We start from the raw sequence: 18,722 nt of genomic DNA, 5'->3' as shown, positions 1-18,722 counted from the left end.
AATGAAGTGTTTCCAAAGGGTCCACCATGCTTTATGTAGGAAATTAGTGAGTTCATATAACATTCTACTGTTTTGTGTCCCATTGATCCAGAAACTTGAGAATGTCAGATCTTTCCATAACTCTTACACATAAATAACTTACTCCACTTACTAGCTTTTACAACAGCTCAAAATAATATTGATTGCACATTATAGGATATCTCGTTTCATTTATTGCCAATCGAAGAGTCAACGTTTTTAACATTAAAATTAGCTGTGAGTCCAGTCTCCAAGCTTTGCTTCAGACTGACTGTGCTGACCAAATCCTAAAAGTGGGTTGACACATTAGCCTTCACACTTGCAAGTGATCCTAGGAATTAATGGCCAATTGGTTTTTTAAGGGCCCAGTGTGAAAGGAAAATCTTCTCGACGTCGGTGTCAGATTATGTCTTCTCATGCCGGAGATTGACGGCCTCTACCCCGGTGTCTAAAGATGCCAGTGTTGCAATCAGGCAAGTGTAGAATGGGCAACTGCATTGTGGGATTGAAATAACCCAAGTGTTTGCATGTGCAGGAATGTGAAGGAAGAAAAGGTTAAAATGAAAGTATAAATTTTACCGTGGAAAATCACAGCCGGGGGTGGGGGGAGAGAGAGAGAGAAAGAGAGAGAGGAAATAAATAGCAATAGCAGACATTTTTTAAACAGCATGGGAAAGTTGGTAGTGCTATAGTGCAAAATCGTAGGAAAAAGCGATGGTAGACCTGACTTCCCAGAATGCTGTGCAGAGAAACCCCTCCATGAGTGCTCCGTGCATGTAGCCATACACACAGCCCTTTCTCTGCCATACGAAATTCTGGGAGGGCAGGTCCACCATTGCTTTTTCCCATGGTATTTATAAATTGTACGTGATAGTGCTACCAACTTTCCCATGCTGTATAAATTGTTGCTATAACACTACCAACTTTCCCACACGGTTTAAAAATAGTCCACTGTTGCTATTTATTGCTAGCACTTTTGCACGGTCCCTTATAAAGGTTTATTTAGATTGGCACAACAAGGGCTGAAGGGATCCTTCTGTGCTGCACATAAAGCTTAATTATGTTAGAAATATAAGATCATAATGCATTGATCAGGATTTAGGGCAGGTCCACCATCTATCGATGCATCATGACATCACCGGTAGAAGGTAGAACAGTCCTAACCCCAGGGATGGCTCCTTGCAAATGTGAAAGCATTCAGTGTCCCAGTTAGGAGTGGTCAAGTGTGAAAAGCCAAAGCATCATTCCATCCGGGACACTGAACGGCCGATTTAGTGGGACGCAAGTGTGAAAGAGGCTATAGGGGGGCAAGAAAAACTGTGGAAAGGACTTGGTGGATGCAAAGCATGGAGATTGGAGAGGAGAGGGAGGAGAGCAGAAGGCCCTTTTGAAAAGGAAATAGGAAGTGGAATACTCATTTAGAAGGAGAATTTTTTTGTTGATACTCTCTCTCTGTGCTGAAAGTCCCATGATCTTCGAGCTCACTTTAAAGTACAACCAACATAAATATGATCATTAGGACATGCTAGGGGCTGATAAATTGAAATCATATTTTAAAATATAAAAAAGTTTTCAAATGGAAGTGAGTCAAAAAGCAGGGATTAAATGTTTGCCATCCTATTGCTACTGCTTCCAGGAAGCTGTCAATATCTTGAATTATTGATGACATCTTTATTTTAGTTTTTCTCTTGTGGAATGCACATGGTATTGTAAGATCACTGTTTATCGCTTCCTCTGACTGCCATTTCAGAGCTCAGTTTAAGAGATAACCACATTGCTTTGGATCTGACATCACGCATGGAACAGACAAAGTGAGGATGTCAGATTTCCTTCCATGAAGGATTTTAGTGTTGTTCCACGATCATAATTAATGATTTTATCTTATTGAATTTTCATTTAATTCCCTAGCTGTCGATGTAGTATTGAGATCGGTAATCCATTCCTCTCTGATTACAGTCCTGGATGTGAATTCAATGTTACTGCATCATGTGTAAATCCAAAATATTTACCATTTAGCTTGTTTTATTCATGCTCTGCTATCTTTGGATGGAAAAAATTGTTATCTGAATTATCCTTGAGATTTGGAAATAAAACAGGAATAAAATTATATAAGCACCAATACTTACTCAAATCCCATTGGCCAGTGCATCAAATACAAATCGAGGTAATCAAGCTGCAAGTCTGCCAGTGTTTTACGACATGCTGGTTCCACATCATCTGGGTGATGCTTTGTGTTCCAAAGTTTGGATGCAATGAAAACATCTTCCCGTTTGATAGACTATGGAAGTAGACAAGATTTTTAAAATGATGATTAAGTGGAAAAGGCTTCTTTTCTCTTCTGGAAATTTTACCTTGTAAGGTTTTTTATTCTCTCATTTGTTATCCCATTGTGATTCTGAACAAAATTATACATTATCAAAATAACACTGGATATATTCAGCAAGTGCCATGCGACACGAGTTCAATTTAATCCAACATGTGCAGTGAAAGTGAGGTCCCAGTTGATGAAGTAGACAAGACAAAGTGGTCAAACAATATTCATGGCTTTTATTAGCAGAAACTTATGAAAGACAATGGGTACATATACAGTTATACCCAAGGGGAGTGTCTTTAACGATGGAGATAATGCACAGCCAATGTTAGGACAGCAAGGGTCGACAGAGGGGAGACAGGCAGCTTAGCAGAGATTCACCACAGAAAGGAACATGGACATAGACCTAGAGAGGAAAAGGGGAAAGATTTTAAAAAATGGCAGTATTTTAAGTAGCTTTTTGGTTTTATCTGAGTTAATTAAATAAGGGAAGCCAGGGTATTTTAGACATTGAATATAAATCAAGCTAGGATGTCCTGGGCAGGAACTATGAATTGGGTGAGCTTCCATTCTGGGGTTTGGAGTTTGAGCAACAAATGACTTAACTTTGGTCCGTCCCTCAGACCATCAGTCCTTAGCAGTTTTCAGAAAATGGTCACCCAGATGTCAAGTAAGTAGGCTAAAAGGATCAGGAAACATCTAAGGGTTACTTCACTTCAGGTCTGAATACTAATGAGGTAAGAAATTTCCTTAGGGACAACAGCCAGAACCAAGTCCAAGCCACACCCCCCTCCCCCCAAGGCATACATTGGCAAGGGTGAGAGAGGCGAGGTGAATGAAGCAGAAGATTTTATAGTTGGAAGAGCAGATGATTCCAGGAGGATACATCTTTTCCCTGGTCCCATGGTGTAATGGAAGATTCTGTGGGTTTTTTTTACTTTGCAGCTTTTGCTTCTGCAAGGCTGAGAACCTGCTTGTTTTTAGAATCAGCAGACATAAGCTAAATTCCACTGAGGGGCCAGAGATGCTGTTATCTGAAGAAAGGACATCTGTGTACCAAGAACATTTAATCTTCCTGCTTGTTTTGGTCACAGACTGTCAGAGGCCTAGCCTTGATGCAAAATAAACCATTGTATTCAAAGTGATAAGCTGAAAATTATGTTATTCGATAGAAGCCTAGCATGCTAGCTTGCTCGCTTATCTTTCTTGCTGTGCTGGGAATAGGTGCTTGGGTAAGCAGTTTTTGGGTAATAAAAGCCATGGTCCCGCTGCTGAAGTTTGAGACTCTCTGAGAGGTAGCAACATCTCTCAGCAAGAAGAAGAAGAACTTCTAGAGTCCAGCCAACGTCCCGGTCAGGGGAGGTGGAGAAGCTGCTACCGGCAGCTGACAACTTACTACAAGTGTGCAGTCGTTGCCTCACTTCGGCAGTTGGGACCAGTCCAAGCGTTGATAAGTATAGTTGGGAAGGGCTTGCATATTGTAGTGTGAAATCAGCTTTTGAATTTGTAATAAACATTTGTATAAACTGAACTGTGTGTGTTTGTCTATTTTCTTTCAGTAGCTCAAACACTGTGTCCAATCTAAAACGAACAAAATGAGAGGTATAAGTTTACCCAAGACACATGGTCAAGGGCATTATGAAGAGAGAAGCTGAACAGTCAGTCAGGAGTTGTGGATTGTATCAGTATTAATATGTAGAAACAGGAGCTAGGAAAAGGGATCATCAAGGATTTAGACAGTGCAACTAAAGAGAATTGGTAGCCAATGAAGGGTATTAAAAAAAAGCTGATGGGGGTATTTTACTTTTGAAACAGTGAGTAGTTAATGTCTGGGCTGCACTGACAAAAGAATAATAGATCTGGAGTGCACTGCCAACATTTTGAGAGTGGATCTTAATCGTAATTAGAACTTTCAGGGCTCTTGGGGAGAGAGAGAGGGGTAGTAGGACAAGCTGGATTGCTCTTGCATAGTAGGACAAGGGCTGAATGGCTTCATCATGTGTTGTCACCATTCTGTGATTCTACAGTTCTCTGTGCAAGACAGGAAGTTCAGAATGCACCTTTCAAGAAGAAGGAAAATACCACAACATGGAAAATCTTTTTCGAACTTCTTTCAAGTTCTGTTAAGTGGTCAAGAGGGGAGAGGGTGGTACCTGAGGGGAAAAAAGAGGTGAAAAATATCACCCACTTAAAAAGTTTGGACAAAAATTACATCTTTAATGTAAATAGTACTTTAATGAAAATTAATTATGTCGTGGCTTAAAAGGTACTTTAGAATAAATATCTGCTTCAAATCCAAAAATACAATCATCAATGGTAAAAGGTAAAGGTTCCATTATTGTCAAATAATACAACATTTAGACTATTACTGTACCTCGAGTCTTAGAATTAAAAGATGATGCTATTTCTGTCCCTACCCAGTCTCTTTTTAATTTTTGATGTTCCTTTTCTGTCAAATGTGTTTCCTGTAAAAAAGCTATGTCTGTTTTAATTTTTTTTCATATAAACTAATAATTTTTTCTGCTTTATTTGACTCTGAATCCCATTAATATTAATAAAATTCAATTTATCAGCCATAAAATCCACCAACCATCCAACTTTCCACCCCCATTCCTCTTATATTCAAAATACAAACTAAATATTTCATAACATAATTGCTAAATTCTGGTGTAGTAAAGAGAAAGAAGAAAAAAAACAAGAGAAAAGGCAGAAACCCTACCCCCCCACCAAGGGATACATTGTTAACAATACATCTTCACACCCCTGATCTGTAAGATCACACCTGCTCACTAGATTCGGTAGAGACCAGGCTCATACTCCCTCTTAACTCTTCCAAAATATTATACTGTCTCTTATGCCTCAAATCTATTCAATCTCACAATTACCTCACAGTTTTTTACACAGATCTATCAGGTAAAAACTTTCCTCCCTAATATTCTCTCTCCTTCAAAACTTGTATAATTTCATTATATATCCCCAACTGCAGTCTTTCTGCTTCCTTTCTCTCTTCAGACATCTCCCAGTTCTCATCTCATTTTCTCAGGCAGCGAATCTGCAAACACTTTCGCTTCATTGCATTCCGTAAAAATCTGTTTTTGACCTCAGGAATGAAAACCTTTAACACTGCTGGATACCTTAAAACAAAAGTGTAACTTTTTTTCCATCGCACATTTTTAACAGCAGTGAATTATTTTCTTTTTTTCCAACAATTCAAAACATTTATCAGGGTAAAAGAAAATCTTATTATCATTATAACTCAATGGTGATTGTCTCTCTTTCGCTTGCTTCACAGCCAGCTCCAAGATCTTCTCCCTCACTTCATAACGAAGCAACCAGTATCGAACGTGGCATTTGATCTGGCTGCGGTTTAGGTCATAATGCTCGATGAGCTCTTTCAATCTCAATATCTCCTTGAAATTCAGTTACCCCTAAAGTTTGCGGAATCCAACGTTGTTAAAGTCTCTTCATATCTTGCCCTTCATCACCTTCTTTAAGTCCAACAATTTTTATATTATTTCTTCTACTGAAATTTTCTAGCCTATCAATTTCTTGAGTTAATTGATCTTTAGTTGCGGCCGCTTCAGCTTGAACTTTCTTAATTTGTTCTTTTAACATTTTGAATTTCAAATTCATTACCTTTAATTTTTGAATCCATCACTTCAAATTTTTGTTCCATTTGCAACAGCATTCTCTCCACCTTCTTTGTAAAACTCTTACTTTCAATTATACTCTCATTACATTTTTTAACTTCCATGGTTAACTGCAGCAAATATTGCTGGGAAGTATCCATATATTTCTTCATTTCTGTTGTGCATATATAAGACTCTTTTATTTTCTCCTGTCTTTTGACCAAAACTCTCTGTTCAACATACATTCCTCCTTCTTCCTGCTCCTCTCCTTGATCGCTGGAGCTGAAGGCTTCTTGAGCCTTTTTAAAATTTGCCTCCTTTTTATCTGTGCTCTCTGCAGGTACAAGGAGTCGTGCATGAGCAGAGTCACTTCGTCACCCATGGCATGGTGAGACCTTGGACAGCAATATCCAAGGTCTCCCCAGCTCCAGGCTTATCCCTACGGGCACCCACCCTTCAGAGAGCTCCAGGATCCTTCTTCAAGGTAGGCCTCTCTTCTTTAACGGCTTATTTTTCTTATTCGAGTTCTTGAAAAGTAATAGTCATTTTATCTTTCTAAGGTGGCATTGTATATTATTCTGTAGGCCTTTGTCTTCTATTTTCTTTCAATCAGTTCAGGCTTTTTGACTCTTTTTAAAAACTTATTCAGAGAGAGTAGAGAATTCAAGCCTCACCCCACGTCATCACGTGGCATGCCCCATACCATTAGTTCTTGAAACATACAATCCAAAGGATACAATAACAATGTACTAATCATATTGAAGCACCAATTAGTTATAATTTCACTGTAGTGTCACCATGTGACGGTGGAACTGAAATATTTGTCTCTACGTTGTATTGAATGAAAAACCTTTAAATACAAAGTATCATCAAACTTGACAGTGGGGTTCAAAATCATATTTTAAAAATCAGCAGGCACTGTGAAAGCTTTAATCTTGAAATTCAATCCTTTCCAAATGTGATAATCATGGTGCAAACCTGGGCCTGTTATGAATGTTCATATGGGGATTAACCACAACAATTTAAATCAAATTTATAGATGGTGGCTATTAATTACAATCCAAATTAAATGTGATATAACATGGTTAAAGATTAAGTGTTTGTTTTCCCTTTAACAATTTCCTCTTCTGGCTGCCTGAAAATAGCTGTAACCTAAGAGCCAAATATAAAATGTTGAGACTTACTCTTTTATCACAGAGGCCAATTCTGTCCTCAGCTGACACTCCACCAGAGCAGATATTTTGGAGAGAAAATCTAGGCTGATTTTTCCATTCCTAAATCTACCAAGTCTAAATAACACTTTTTGAATACTTCTCCACTAAATCAAAAGTTCTTTTTCTAGTCAGATGACATTCTTAGTGATTTGATCAGATGTATAAAAGCCACTGCTGATTGCAGCTGAATAAATGTCATGGTTAAAGGCCACATTCACAATTTAAAACATATTTCATTTTTAACTAATGACCCAAAGGTCCAAATTACTCACACTTTGACAGTACTTCCACTAAAACTACAAAAATTGCAACATACTTTATTAGTTTGTAATTTTTCATAGAGAACTTCTCCAATTTCACGCTCATTGCCATAAGCAGATGCACAGTCTATGTACTGATATCCCAGTTCAAGGGCAGAGCTAACTGCTGTTTTGACCTGCAGAAAGCAAAGAAACACCATTGAAAATGTAAGTTTTGGATTGTTCACATTTTCTTATTTCCTTGCAGTTGTTAAAGAGGACATTTGACCACTGAATCTGCTGGAACTCATATCCATCCCTACAGTCTCATTCATCCACTCATTTCACTGTAAACTATTCCATCTCATGATGAACCATAGAATACTACAACACAGAATCAGGCCTTTCAGTCCATCCAGTCTATGCCAAACTATTTTTCCACCTAGTCCCATTGACCTGTACCTGAACCATAGGCATCCATACCCCTCCCATCCATGCACCAATCCAAATTTCTCTTAAATGTTAAAATTGAGCCCACATTCACAACTTCGATTGGCAGCTCATTCTACATTTTCAGCACCGTCTCGGTGAAGAGGTTACCCCTAATGTTTCCCTTAAACATTTCATCTTTCATCCTTAACCCATGAAGTCTAGTTCTTGTCTCACCCAACCTCTGTGAAAACACCTGGCCCCAGCCACCTACTCAATGGAGCTCCTGATGCTTTGACCATCGACTCCACCATTGACCCAATCTGCCTACCTGCAGTAGATCCCGACGCTGATGCCTCTGACTCTCACCATGTGGCTCCCAATATAGACTCCTACTGTCATTCCAATCTTGCTGCTAGATCCCATTTAACCCTATAACCATATAACAGTTTACCATATATCAGTTTACTCATCCCTCTTACTACTACTTACCCTCCTTATACCCCTACACCTCTCCCTACACCACCCCATCTCCTCCTCCCCTCCTCCCCAACCCCTCACCCCAGACCTCATCAAGCCACTGTCTCCAACACCATCTCCACCTCATCACCTCTGGTCACCTCCCTACCATGGCTGCCAACCTCATTGACTCCCATTCCCATACTGCTCGTTTCTACCCAAGATACACAAATCCATCGATCTGTGTAGACTCATTGATTCTGGTTCTTCTTGTCCCACCGAACTACTTTCATCTTACCTTGACTCTATATTTTCTCCCCTGGTCCAATCTCTCCCCATGAACCACAATACCTCATCTGCCCTCCATCTCTTCAATGATTTCAGATTCCCTGAACCGGACCGCCTCATCTTCACGATGGATGTCCAATCCCTTTATACCTCCATCCCCCATACAGAAGGTCTTAAAGCACTTCGCTTCTTTCTGGACCAGAGTCCTGACCAGACACCCTCAACCACAACCTCCTCCATCTGGCAGAACTTGTCCTCACTCTAAACAACTTCTCCTTTAACTCATCTCACTTCCTCCAAATCAAAGGAGTAGCCATGGGTACCCTCATGGGTCCCAACTGCACCTGCCTGCTTGTGGGCTTTGTGGAGAAATCCATGCTGCAAGCTTACACAAGCAAGACCCATCAACTGTTCCTTCACTATATTGATGACTACATTGGGGCTGCCTCATGCACCCATGATGAGTTTGTCAACTTCATTCACTTAGTGGCCAACTTTCACCCTGATCTCAAACTCAAGTGGTCAATCTCCGACAACACTCTCCCCTTCCTGGATCTCTCAATCACCATCTCAGAGAACAAGTTTCCACTGACATATATTACAAACCCACTAACTCTCACAACTACCTGAACTATACTTGCCCTCACCCTGTCCCCTGCAAGGATTCTATTCCCTTCTCTCAATTTCTCCGTCTCCACCGCATCTGTTCCCAAGATGAGGTCTTCCAGTCTAGATCTTCTTAAATGTCTGCCTTCTTCCATAAATGTGGCTTCCCCTCCACCACCATCAACTCAGCCGTCACCTGCATCTCCTCCATTTCCCGCTCACCTGCCCTGGCCCCCTCTGCCCCCAGACACAACAAACGTAGAATCCCCCTTATCCTCACTTACCACCCCACCAGTCTCTGCACCCAACACATTATTCTCTAAAATTTCCAGTACTTGCAACAGGATACCACTACCAGACACATCCTCCTCTCTCCTCTCAGCCGTATGTAGACACTCCTCCCTCTGTGAGTCCCTCATGCACTCCCACCAATTGCGCCCCCTGACATCTTTCCCTGTGGCCACAGAAGGTGCCACACTTGCATCCAAACCTCCTCCCTCACCACATTCTTGGGCTCCAAATAGGCCTTTCATGTGAAGCAGCACTTGACGTGTTTATTCATAGGATTGATTCACTGCATCCAGTGCTCCCTTTGTGGGCTTCTCTACATTGGAGAGACTGATCGCAGATTGGGAGATCACTTCGGTGAGCACCTTCACTCTATCCACAACAGTGACATAGACCTCCCAGTAGCCAACCATTTCAATTCTGTGCCACATACCCATACTCAAATGTCTGTCCATGGCCTTATATACTATCCCACAATTATCACCTGCAAATTGGAGGAACAACATCTGATTTTCCATCCGGGCACTCTCCAGCCAGAAGGCATTAACATCGTGTTTTTCAATATATGCTGACCTCCCCCTCCCCCTTCCCTCTCTATTCACCTAGCCATCCCTCCTCCCCTTCCTCGCTGCTGTCCCCTCCCTCCCTCTGCACTTATTACCTCTTTCCTTTGTGACCACACCTTCCCCCCTACTCTACTTTGATGAAGGACTCAAGCCCAAAATGTCAGTTATGTATTTTCACCTTTGCTATATAAAGGACATTGTTTGACCTGCTAAGTTTCTCCAGCTTTGTGTTTTTACTTCAACCACGGTGACTACATATTTTTGTGTTTACTTCCGAAAGAATTAGGATTTTTCTGCAGACAAATCATGAGGAAGAAGTTCTTCTATGTTGACCATGGGGTTCCAAATTACATTAGCTTGGGAATCCTTACCAGTATTAACGCAAGCAGAAATCTTCAAAATCCAGAAATCAGCATTAATTTCGCATAAGAACTGAAGTTGTAGTCAAATGAAAGTGTAATCATTCCTGTACTGATGATTAGGATTGGAACACAAATTAATTCAAAGCAAGATGAACTTTATTCAGAATCTGAAATTATTTTTTTTGGGGAGTTCACTGCTATGTTGGTCTCAATTGGTATCTTTCAACTTAATAAATATAAATAAATCTAAACAACTAATCATGGAATGTAATCATTCAAATTATTAAAAGAACACACCATTAAGAGTACTAAAACATTTGGATTTTTACCTGCCCAGGTGGACTCTTCCATGTTCCCAATCCAACCAATGGCATTTTCTGGCCTGTTGCAAGTGTTACAAAGCTGAGTTTCATGTTTGATGCACCTTGTCGAATAATGAAATTAATAAAGAATTACAACCTGTATAGAGTTACAAATATACAAAATACACACATACTTCTAAATGCTGAACAGCATCTAAATATTGATCAGCTATAATTTTAAATCATATGAAAGCAGAGTTTTATCACAACAAGCCCCAGTCTTCCATCAAAGGCCAAGTATTTTGCCATTGAGCCATTCTTTCTAATGACGATATCAAAATGGGTATTTTTGTTAACATTGGTGCAAATCAGTCCCACTGACCTGGAACATTTTCTCTGACTTGCTGAACACTTCCAGGACATTATGTTTCACTTTTGATTTCTATTATCTACAGTTTTGCCCTTTTGTATATATTAGTATTCTAATTAAATTGTATTTTTCAGATGTTCTTGATAATGAAGGATAAATTCAGTAGATTGGAGACAGAGTTACGATCTGCAGTCTACTTCTCAACTACTTTCTTTATTTGACTGTTTTGCATCCAGCAGCAGTGTCTTATCCAATGTCAACATCCCAGCACTGAGGCACAAATCATACTCAGTCATTTTGGTTGGGCCGTCCATGTCACGTGTGTGTTCAAAACCCAGCTCCTGAACAGTACAACTGATGTGGTCTCACCAATGCTCCACATTACTGAAGCATAACTTCTCAATTTTGGCTTGCTGTTCTTGTACATGAGCCTTTTGTAAATCATGCACTTGGACACCCAGATCCCTCTGCAACCCATAGCCTTGCAATTTTTCCATATTGAGATAATATATTTATTTTAATTATTATGCCACCAAAAAAGGCAACTCCCCATTATGCCTGATTTTGCTCACTCGGTTATCCTGACTATATCTCTTTGGCTCTTCTATCCTCTTTCCCATCTACGTCTTCAGCAAATTTAGCAATCATGTATTCTGTGCCACAATGCAAGTAATTTATGTAAATTATAAAATGTTGAAGTCCCCACATTACTTCCTGTGACATGCTCCTCTTTACATCTTGCCAACCAGATTAAGGCCCATTCATGCCTACTGCCTGTTTCCTGTTAGCTAGAGCATAAGCCACTTAACCAAAAGAATTTGTGTGTTAACTGCTGTGTATACAATGCTATTTATGAACATAGTGTAAGATCATCATCAACCTGACCAATGGCAGGGGTAGAGAGAAATAAAAAATAAAAAAAAGAACAGGGAAGAAAGTGGGGAAAAATGCAAATATAAATGCACAAGCGGATGGCAAAAAAATTTCAGATGAATGGCTTGTTTGAGAGGTCAAGGCAGAATGAGGATAGCAGGTATCTTTCCCTCAAAGATGCAGTGTAGAGTGACATTATTTGTAATGGTTGATCAGAGGACTAAAACCCATGGTAAGCAAACCACACTCATTCATTGTTCAAGATGAAGAAATTATTAATAATTATTCCAACAACAGATGTAATTTTAAATTTACAACCTTCACAGAAAGGTTTAATATCAACTATTGATGATATTTTGATGAAATTGCATCAAGTCCTTTAGATAAAATTAAAAATGCATGGGAACAGGACTTCCATTTTTCAATATCTGATGAGAGTTGGGATTTGATCTTTAAATTGGTTAATACCTCATCATCCTCTCTTAGAGAACTAAAGTAGTTCATAGAAAGTTAAACTTTCTTGTGTCTACTGTTAGGTCTGCTTTGTTCATGAATGAGTGAGACAAACACCAGACTGAGTCGAAATCAGGGTTCTTTGTTCTTTATTACCGGATTGTAACACTTGCGACTAACGATGTTAGTCGGAGAATGCATTCTGCCGTTATCAGCAAAATGGTGATTTTTTATACCCTTGGATATGTGCTTAGAACATCATCATATCATTACTTGTCCAATGACTAAAACTGTTGCTATCCTTTCCCTGCTAGCTTCCTGCCTCTCAATCCATCAATGTCTCTCTTATCTTGTAAGTACAAGGATGCATTCACATCTTGTTACAGCCCTGTACATTCCCATCTCATGATGTTTTACCTAACAGGAGTACAAGGACACCTCCCCTTCTTGTTACTGCCCTGTACAGGGTAACTCCCTACACATTCCCATCTCATGATGTTTTACCTTACACTACCCAAATACGAGTCCTTGTTATGACAGACGTAACAATGGGGAATGTTTCAAGCCCAAAGGACCCCAAAACCCAGCAGCAATAGATATTCACCATGACAAGTAGCTACTTAAACAGAAGTTATTTATAATTATCTTTAAACATGAAAACAGAATAAAACTTCAACCCATCTCTATACTTAACTAACCCAAATTAACCCCCTTCTAATTCCAAGCACATGTGTATGCAATGTGTGTGTAAATTTAAGAAAAGTTCTTTAGTTCACAGTTCAATCTCACTTCTCCTTCTTCCAAGTTCTCTGGATGCAAGTAATTCTTATACTGTGCACAGAATTTAACATGTATAAAGTTCACCAGGGTTTGGTGCTCGAAAGGTAAATGTTTACCACTCAGGAAGGTTCTTGTAGGGTTTGCAGAGAGAGATTTGTTGTTCCAGGATTTCCACAACTGAGGTACCACCATTAGTCACCTCAGTGTCTCACTGATGAAACTTGCCCATCAGGGTTCTCCAGATGGTAACCTCTTTCTTTCAGGCTAACACAGAGTTCCTTTCTGTTCTACTTATTACAAGAGATACAATAGACAGATAGCACTTCCAGTCATCCACTGCTCTGGAGCTTTCTGTTTCAAACCAGCTTCCTGGCTTGCACTGTTCAGCTGCTTTCAGTGTCACACACTGCTTGAGAGAGCTTATTGAACTTCTCTCTCTCTCTCTCTCCAACTGAGACTGCCAGAAAGCCCATATGACTCTCTCACTTGTTAAACCCCACCCCCCTCCCCCACCTTCTTCAGCAAAAAACAGGAGTTATCCTTCTCTTGGTCAAGTTGTTGTCTTAGGTAAACAAAACCCAGGAGTGACCCTTCTGTAAGCACTTTGCAGAAAGGTCAGAAGCCTTGTAGTTATCCAACCATCCAGCCTGTCTCCAATTCCAAACAATGTGTATGCAATTGATTCATTTCATGATATAATTTCAATTAGCACCTACTTGTGAAATGTGCATAAAAGTCTCCAAAGATCCTGCAATGTTACTGAATATGAATTCTTCAGTCTTTCAAATAAGATCTGTTTTAAAATGTGTGTATGTATGTAACTTACTCTAATTTTACAAAATTCCTCCCAATATTTATCCATTACACTTGCAAAACCCTCTCCTTCTCCAGCAAACAAAAGGAGTTAGTCTTCTGCTCCCATCTGTTGTTTTAGGTAAACAAACCTCTCATTGTTCTTTGAGGAACACTTTGCAGAGAGGTCAGAAATGTTCAACACAGATGACCTGTCTCCAGTCCATTCATTTCATGACATCATTTCAATTAGCACATACTTGTGAAATGTGCATAGCATTCTCCATAGTTTCTGTAGTCACTGAATATGAATTCTTCAGTATTTCAAATAAGATCTGTTTTAAAGTATGTGTAGATATGTAATTTTACCAGTTTATCTCCTAAAAACATTCCCAAATATTACATCACAGGATGCTGCATTAATCCATATGTTTTTGATTTGTTCGAGACTTAGAAAATACTGGATGGAGATTTTTCAGACTTTATCAACAATTCTTGACTTAAACTTAGAGCCTAATACTTCAGTTGCTCTTTTTGGTACAAAATGAGAGAATGGCATGACTTTAATGCCAACTAAACGTGTAATACTACTTAGGTGGAAGGATGCTGCTTCGCCAACTCATGCTCAATGCTCATGTGAAATTATGTTTTGTCTTAATTTGGAGAAAATCAGATGCTCTGTAACACTGTTATGAATATTCAAAATATGTGGGGACAATTAGTGAACTATTTTCAGAATTTCTAGTAACAATAACCATTTTGAAGATAATTTTATGATTTTTTTTAAAATCGCACTCTCTTTTTCTGAAGTAGAGTACTAATCTTTTCGCCATACAACTCCAGTCTAGGTAGTGGGGATGACTATTATATATTATAATAAAATATTTCATATCATTCTTTAATTCAGTGTTTAAAAGTGATTAGTGATATGGGTACTGATTATAAAGTGTTAATTTCTGTACTGTGTTTACATGTTTTATTATTATAATAAAATCAATAAAAAGATTGAAAAAGAAAAAAAAAATTACTCCAACAACAAACAGCATTCACAAAGAAACATAAAAACACTCAGCCCATCGGGTCTGCCCTGATTCCAAGTAAAGCCATCCTCTTTTGCTTTATCCTCACATTTTTGAAATTACCTCTCTTTGAATCAATTCTGCTTCCATTAGCCCTGTGAATCCCAGATTATTACTACACACAATTTTAAAAATATTTTCCCCTCAGATCCTTCTGCCCCAAATGTTTAATGGGAACAGGTTTTCTCTATTACTTTTAACTAAATCAGTTTTGTTCTCTTCTTATCAAAACTAATCACAACCTTTGATGTTCCAGGAAAACAACCCCACATTTTCCAGTAGCCATGAGGTTAAAATTGCTCATCCCTGGAATTATTTTAATTAATCCCATAACATAACAAGCCCAAGACATTTCACAGAATTGATTGTGCAATGTAATTTGACAGCATATCACACCAAGTAATCACCAAAAGTACTGTATGTCTAAAAGAGAAGAATTTTGAAGGATGAGGAAGTGATAAAAGTTTTTGGATGGAATCCCAGAAGGACTAAGCAGATGAAGGCATGGAAAATACGATGGCACAAAAGACCATAGTTGAAATTGCTATATAGTTGCTATAGAGATGTTAGGGACAAGGCTTTGAATGGATTTGAAAACCAGCTTGAGAATTTTAAGTAGGTTAAACTGAATCATTTTCCACAAGATTCTCTAAAACACAGGGACATGACTAACCAGCTAAACTATTTTAGATAGTTATGGCAGAGTAAAGAAAGTTGGCTAACATCCAGGACATTCTGCTCTTTATCAAATCGTGCCACAACTGCATTACTGGGTGTTTGCAGGAGCTGGTAGCTTAACAATGATATCCTTTAGGATGCACAATACCTTTAATGACACATTTTGCATACTGCATTCAAGAGTCAGCCTTTATTTAGTAAACCCTCAAGTTAGAAACACTAATATTTATATCTATCTATTGCGTGTGTGCGTGCGTGCATGCGGACACAGTTTGCTTAATTATGATGCCAGTTTTGATTGTTTCTCATACAGATAACAAAGCATAAAAAGCTTATTTTCTACTGCTGCCAGGAGACTGGACTGACTGAGAAGTGGGTAGTGGGGACAACAGAGATATGATACTGGCAGAAGTAATAGAGAGAAAATACAAAATGTACAGTTAGTGCAGTGGTTACTGTAACAATATTAGAGAGCCATCCACCACTGTCTGTAAGGAGTTTGTACGTTATCCCTGTGACTGAATCAGGATCAGAATTTATTGTCATGAACAAGTCATGAAATTCAGTGTTTTGTGGCAGCGTCCTAGTGTAAACATTCATATTATGAACCATATTACACCATTGCTATAAATTTTTAAAAATAGTGCACGAAAAGTAAGGCAATGTCTTTGGTTCATTAATTATTCAGGAATCTGATGGCAGCGGGGAAGAAGCTGTCCTTTGTCCCAATGACAGCAGAGTAAGGAGGGTGTGGCCTGGGTGGTGGGGGTTTTTGAGGATTGAGGCTGCTTCCTTAAGACACTGCCTCTTGTAGATGTCCTCGATGGAGGGAAGACTGGTACCCTTGTGTCACAGGCCGAATTAACAATGCTCTGGAGTTTATTCTTGTCCTGAGAGTGGGCGCCTCCATATCAGGTAGTGATGTAACCAGCCAGAGTTTCAAGAGTTTTTGGCGCCTCACAAAGTATAGTGCTGGCATTGGATCTTTGTGATTGCATCAACATGGAGGCTCCAGGACAGATCCTTGGAGATGTTGACATCCAGGAATTTGACGTTCTTGACCCTCTCCACTACTGAGCCCTCAATGAGGACTGGGTCATGTTCCCCTAACTTCATTCTGAAGTCCACAATCATCTCCTTGGTTTTACTAATGTTGAGCAAAACCAAGGAGATGATTGCGGACTTCAGACTCAGACTGCATGGGTTTCCTCTGGGTGGTCCAGTTTCCTCCCATATTCCAATCTTATACAGGGTTAAGTAGGTTAATTGGTCACAGGGGTGTATTTGGGCAGCGTGGGCTGGAAAGTCATGTCAACATGCTGGAAGGTCATGTCAGCATGCTGTATCATTAAATTCATACATCAAACAAAAGTTAATCATTTCACTTTTTCCCTTTTGATGTAATTTAGTTTCCTTGGTTTGTCTTTGATCTGTTTTTTCAATGACTTTCACAAACTTTACAAATAGAAGGTTGGAAAGTGAGGGATTCTATTGTTGGAAATGTTTCTGATGACGTAAAGGTACTTGGAAAATGTAATGGCATATGTGATGAAACAGTTGTTCAATGTTGAAAAGGCTCCAAGGTTTAAAGTTTCCTATATATATCACAGCTGCTGGAAATCTTTTTATGATGCTGTTGGCTAAATGCCAGTTAAGGTCATGAGCTAGTTCATGGGTCCAATTAAAGAAGTGTAGATTTGTTTCCCCACAAGTTTGGGATATGTACAGCTTGATTCAAGCATTCATGACGCCTGTTCAACCACTGAGCCATACCTTGTGTAATAATCAGGTTGTTCATGAAATGAGAGATACATTGATCAAAGATTCAGAGTACAACATTACTCCAGAGTAAAGATGTATAAATCCAGATTTCTATAGCAAAGATGGAGCTACAAAAGTTAGTGGCTCTCCAATAAAAAACAATAAATTAGAGCTGGTACATGCTAAACGCTGACTTTGCAACATAACCAGGAAATGCTGGGAAAAGGTACCAGGCAGTGCTTATGGAAAGAGAAATAGTCAACATTCGGGCCAACAATACTTCAACAGAACTTATCCAGAATTTGAAGACCCAAAATACTAAGTGTTTCTTTCCACAGATACACACTGACTTGCTGAGTTTTTCAAGTGTCCTCTGCATTTGTTTCAAATTTCCAGCATTTAGGTTTTTGTTATCCTTTAATTTATTGTTGACTTTTTAATTTCTCCAGCAATTGCGACTGTGATGGTTGTCCGTATTAGTATGGATGTTCATTTTTATGTTGTTACCTCCAGTCAGTGAAGATGATAAGTTAAATGTTAATAAGTCCCAGCAGTTGGATGGGATATACCTTGTGATGTTCTTGGGTTCTTTTTAAACAACTAGATTTATTAACTAAGCAAACGGTACTAAACACAGAACACACAAAAACAGGTCCTCACGTGGAAGCATCCATCTTGAATCAACCCAAGATGTAACATTCCCCAGATACCACACACTCTGTCTCTGACTCTTCCTGGTGGTAGCATTCTATCACTACATCCCCTTTCCTTGAGGTGTTTAATCTAACATGATGCATTAATACAGTAGTCTTTCAAAGTTTAAATCAAATGTAACACGAACAACCGCAACACAAGCTTTTAAGTGTGTAGTTCTTTATAACGCATCAGCTAACACAATAGGTTTCCCTGGTGTGTACACCAATTCAAAGTCATAACGTTGTAGCTTCATCATCAGTTTTTGGATTTGCGACTACATTTCACTGTGATTATCGCTATTAATGACTTGTGGTCTGTCTCTGTCACGAATGTTGGTAGATCAAATACATAACTGTGAAATTTCTCGAGTCCCAAGAAACATAGAAAATAGGTGCAGGAGTAGGTCATTTGGCCCTTCAAGCCTACGCCACCATTCATTTTGATCATGGCTGATCGTCTACTCAGTACCCAGTACCTGCCTTCTCCCCATTCCCCCTGATTCCCTTAGCCATAAGGGCCAAATCTAACT

The 18,722-nt window shown here is 39.2% G+C and overlaps 1 protein-coding gene across 5 annotated transcripts in view; it reads right to left on the bottom strand.

Moving 5' to 3' along the window:
• akr1a1a (aldo-keto reductase family 1, member A1a (aldehyde reductase)) overlaps window positions 1-18,722 on the bottom strand; it is a 51,054-nt gene that overhangs the window by 10,680 nt on the left and 21,652 nt on the right. For all 5 annotated transcript variants that reach the window (XM_069924258.1, XM_069924254.1, XM_069924257.1 and 2 more), the window contains 3 exons: window positions 10,739-10,833; window positions 7,489-7,608; window positions 2,145-2,296 (listed from right to left, as the gene is read on the bottom strand). In XM_069924258.1, coding sequence (XP_069780359.1) covers window positions 2,145-2,296; window positions 7,489-7,608; window positions 10,739-10,833 — 367 coding nt within the window. The remainder of the gene's footprint in view (window positions 1-2,144; window positions 2,297-7,488; window positions 7,609-10,738; window positions 10,834-18,722) is intronic.

Source organism: Narcine bancroftii, chromosome 3, assembly GCF_036971445.1.
Source record: "Narcine bancroftii isolate sNarBan1 chromosome 3, sNarBan1.hap1, whole genome shotgun sequence".
Lineage (NCBI taxonomy): Eukaryota > Metazoa > Chordata > Chondrichthyes > Torpediniformes > Narcinidae > Narcine > Narcine bancroftii.
Note: the sequence above shows the minus strand (reverse complement) of the source record. Positions and strands in the feature narration are given on the sequence as shown.